The following is a 4,571-nucleotide window of genomic DNA, read 5'->3' on the forward strand; positions in this document are numbered from 1 at the left end:
TAGATTTTATACTTTAAAAATGTGTGAATTTAATTCTTCTAACAAAATTTTGTTAAATTTATTTAATTAACATTTTAAACATATTTTATGATGTAGCATTTTAGTTGCTTACAGTGTTTGACACAATTTTAGTGTTACTAATCCTTTCGAAATTTCAAATAAATTTGACTAGAAGGACTGATGTAAGACAAAGCTTTGCATGCAGCTCGAGTGTCGCACAATCAATATTTTAATCGTGATAAATCTTATCCAAGAGAACACTGTAATGCCTATAAATTGCAACATGCATCGAAGAAACTATAACACATCACAAAACTCATAAGAAAAAATCTGCAAAACTAAAGAATGGCTTATGCTAGGCTTGCTCCTTTGGCTCTCTTCTTGCTTGCCACTTCCAGTACGTAGCATTCTATTCTTCTTCATATTTTTTCATCATTTCTGTTTATTTCTTTCAGAACTACACAAAATTATTCATTTGTTCTGACTTTGAAACATGATTCTTAGCATTGTTTCCGATGAAGAAGATAGAAGCAGCACAGTGTTCAGGAGGTTATTGTTCAATGTTTGCGAATAAATCGTGCGGAACTGATTGTGTCTGTTTCCCTTCGGGAATAGTTTTTGGTGTCTGCATTGAAGCACCTAGACCTTCATTTATGGCGAAGATGATAGACGGACATCCGAACTTATGTCGATCTGACGATGAATGCATGATGAAAGGAAGTGGCAACTTCTGTGCTCGTTATCCCAATAACAACATCGATTATGGTTGGTGCTTTGACTCTGATTCTGAAGCTCTTAAAGGTTTCTTGGCCATGCCTGCAGCAATCACCAAGTAATACGTGTATGCCTGTGAAAAAAGTGGTCATGCATGCATGATGCATCTTCTACTACTTTATTAAATAAAGGCTTATGATGCCTCTACTGCTATAAATAAAACTGGACTTTTTCTGCTTTAAATCAAGTTTTTGCAATATGTGAAGATGCACTGAGCTATGAAACTCTTATCAGTGTAGTCATTTTCACCGAAGTGAATGATCTTTGCATATCTGGTTTTCGTCAATCATACTTGATATTAGATCATTATCAAGATTCTCATTAAATTTCTATATATTATGCTCCATTCACATTAGGAGACGTCAACGGTTCGGGTCGGATACGGATAGTGTCTACCCGTAACCCGATCCGCTAGATATAATTATATCCGCTTACCCGTCCTGCTACTTGTCGGATATCCGCCTTAAAAAATTTCACGTGAATACCTACTGGATATCCGTTTTCAACCCACCAATATTTAAAACAAAAAAAAATTATTTTATAAGTTTTTAAATGAAAAAAATTCAAATTAAATTGCAAAAAAAAAAAAATGCAAATAATATTTAAAACATATATCCAAAAAAGTCAATGGATAAAATTAGATTACAATATTATAAACAAAACTACTAACATAATCATCAATCATCAGGCTTCGGAGCTTTGATCAACGTTTGCGTGAGAGCATATGCTATTTGCTTAGATAGTATTGGTTTATGGGAAAATGAATTGTGGATTCATGTGTCTAAGCCTCCAGAAAATGCATTCATTAAGAAAATTGTGGAAGTAAATGGATGGTCTAAGTGGTGCAGGCTTTACTATAATGGATTACTTGCAGTTTTATCTTTATGATTTATAATGGAAAATTTTGTGTAATTTTTCAAGTGTTGCAGAAGAATTAGGTTTTAAAGTGAATTTGAAGCATAAGAAAATAAACATTTCCAATCCTCGAGTAAGTGATAAATTCTTGATGTTCTATTTTACTTTCCAAGATCTTCAGTAATTTATACTTAGCTTTTGCTCAACATCTATTTGGTTGTATTTTCACACAGTTGTCATCATCACATTATTTTATTACAGTAGTACCATGTACAATCACCTTATATGTGGTTTACATGTTTATGAAAAAAGTCTGGAAACTGTGATGTATTTGCTCCTCTAATTTGATTTTAGTCTGGTGTAAGACCTTATATTTTATTACTTAAGCTTCCTAATAGATTACACTTTATACTCCTTCTCATATCAGTTCGTCCTTCATGTTTTAGTGAAAGATTTCCTGATAGCAAGCACTTGCTTCCTCCATTTTATCTAAATGCAACTTCTAATATTAGTTATTAAAGATGGTCATCTGCTTATGTGTGAGAATGTTAATCACAGCATAATATACTCTGAAGGTATGTACTTCAAAATTTCTTCTTCTTTATTAACAAAACATAAGTTGGCTTATATAGCCAAAATACAGAGATAACTGATAGAAAAATAATTGAACTATATCCACCCACGATTTTACATGCTAAAGATACGTGAGCAGTTAACTAGCCTAGATTTGATCGGCATATCCTAGAAAATAGGACTGCATAATGACCAAATTATTTTAACAAACTGGAAACAGACTAACATAAAATAAATGTCTTAAACCAACCAACATTCCCTCCCTTAAAATATATGCTATGGCATTTAGTTTAATTTTGAAATTTCAATTATGCCTAGCATACTACGAAGCTTTAAGAATTGATCCACTTTTAAAGGCTTGGTCATAGTGTCAGCAATTTGAACCTGTGATTTGCAATACACTAGTAAAAAAACAGACCTTTTACAGCGCACATTATGCCACGGTTCATTAGGAACCGCAACATAATACTGCGCGGTGGCATTTTCGAAATTAAAACCAACTTATAGGCCGCGGTTGGCCACATAACCGCGGCCTATTCCCCGGTCAAACATCTTCCCTTGAAACCAACTTATAGTCATTGACTTTTTACCGCGGCTGTATATGTCGCGGTTCTGGAACCGCGACCTATAGGGAAAAACAACCGCGATAGTTTCCCTTCGCTGCACTAGTGATAGCTCATCTTGACAACTCCATCCTTCACCAGATCTCTCAAAAAATGAAACCTTATATCAATGTGTTTGCTTTTCCCATGAAACACTGGATTCTTGGATAATTGTATGGTTAAATTGTTATCACACAAAATTAACGTACTATTATGCTCCTTAAGGCCAAGCTTCTCCAATATCCTTTTAATCCAAACACATTGACAAACACAAGAGACAGCTGCTATATACTCAGCCTCAGTAGTAGACAATGTTACTATAGGTTGTTTCTTGGAGGACCATGAAACTGCTCCAGAGCCAAGTAAAAACACAGATCCAGAGGTGCTTCTACGATCATCCAAGTCTCCAACAAAGTCGCTGTCAGAATAAGCCACAACATTTGTGCTGCCACCTTTCTTGTAGAAAATGCCCAGTTCGGTGGTACCTTTTAAATACCTTAATATGCGTTTTGCTGCCACCCAATGTGATTCAGTTGGACAAGACATGAATCTGCTAATTAAACTTACTACATACATAATATCCGGACGAGTTGCAGTCAAGTACATTAGATTGCCAACTACTTGCTTAAACATGGTTTAATCAATTTTAGTTCCTGCAACATCCTTTGACAGTTTCGTACCTAGGACAATAGGATTTTTTCCTCCATTGCTATTCTCCATGCCAAACCTTGCTAGTATCTCATGAGTATATTTTCATTGACAAATAAAAATTCCATTTGAATTTTGCACAATCTCTATTCCAAGAAAATACCTCATTCTTCCTAAATCAGACATGTCAAACTTTGACATCATTGATGTTTTAAATTCATCGCACATGCTCCAATCATTTCCAGTATATATCAAATCATCAACATAAAACAATTAAAATTTTACCTCCCTCTTTTGATTTTGTAAAAAGAGTATGTTCACAGTAGCACCTTTCAAAGCCTTTACAAGAAAAGTAATTCTCTATCTTGTTGTACCATGCTCTTGTGGCCTGTTTAAGGCCATAAAATGCCTTTCTTAATTTGTAAACTTTGTCTTCTTCCCCTTTCTTAACAAAACCAGGAGGCTGTTGTACATAAATATCTTCCTTGAGTTCACCATGAAGGAAGACACTTTTCACATCTAATTGAAAAATTGTCCAACTATAATGAGTTGTTAATGCCAGTATGATGCTGATGGGTGTCGCACCCCATTCAAATTTAATGTGCATAAAGAATGCAGTATAGACTAGAAAGTGACTCCTAGGTCGTCTCTCAAGGACCAAATGTGGTTTGAGAATCATGTCAAACACGAAGTGGGGGGGAGGGGGGTTTGTGAAAACACGAATGGAAATAGAAATTAAAACACGGATGGAAACAGAAATGAAAATAGAAATGTAAATAGAAAAGTAAAAACAGAATGTGAAAACGGTTGGTCATTAACTGAATCACTATGCTTCCTATCCTAGATTAACGACAAGTATACACTACTCTAATCCAAATCCAACACGAATCACCCAACTAAGCGAAGGCTAATTCGATATTCAGAATTGCAAACTAAGCGAATGCAATGCTCCTATTCCATCCTATGTGTTCTATACAGATTGACCAACTAAGCGAAGGTACAATCACCAATTGGGCAACTAAGCATATACCCATTGCATAAACACAGTCAGATTTCATAGAATGTCAAGCAGAGCAGAATAAACACAAGAACAGTCCAGAAAATCTCAAGGAAACAATG

At 34.9% G+C, this 4,571-nt stretch overlaps 1 protein-coding gene across 1 annotated transcript; it reads left to right on the plus strand.

Moving 5' to 3' along the window:
- Window positions 1–291: 291 nt before the first annotated feature.
- Window positions 292–1,043, plus strand: LOC106755654 (albumin-1-like). The gene is made up of 2 exons (XM_014637841.2): window positions 292–397; window positions 505–1,043. The coding sequence occupies exons 1-2, from the start codon at window positions 346–348 to the stop codon at window positions 834–836; spliced, it is 384 nt and encodes a 127-aa protein (XP_014493327.1). The 5' UTR covers window positions 292–345; the 3' UTR covers window positions 837–1,043.
- Window positions 1,044–4,571: the final 3,528 nt, after the last annotated feature.

Source organism: Vigna radiata, chromosome 2 (assembly GCF_000741045.1).
Source record: "Vigna radiata var. radiata cultivar VC1973A chromosome 2, Vradiata_ver6, whole genome shotgun sequence".
NCBI lineage: Eukaryota > Viridiplantae > Streptophyta > Magnoliopsida > Fabales > Fabaceae > Vigna > Vigna radiata.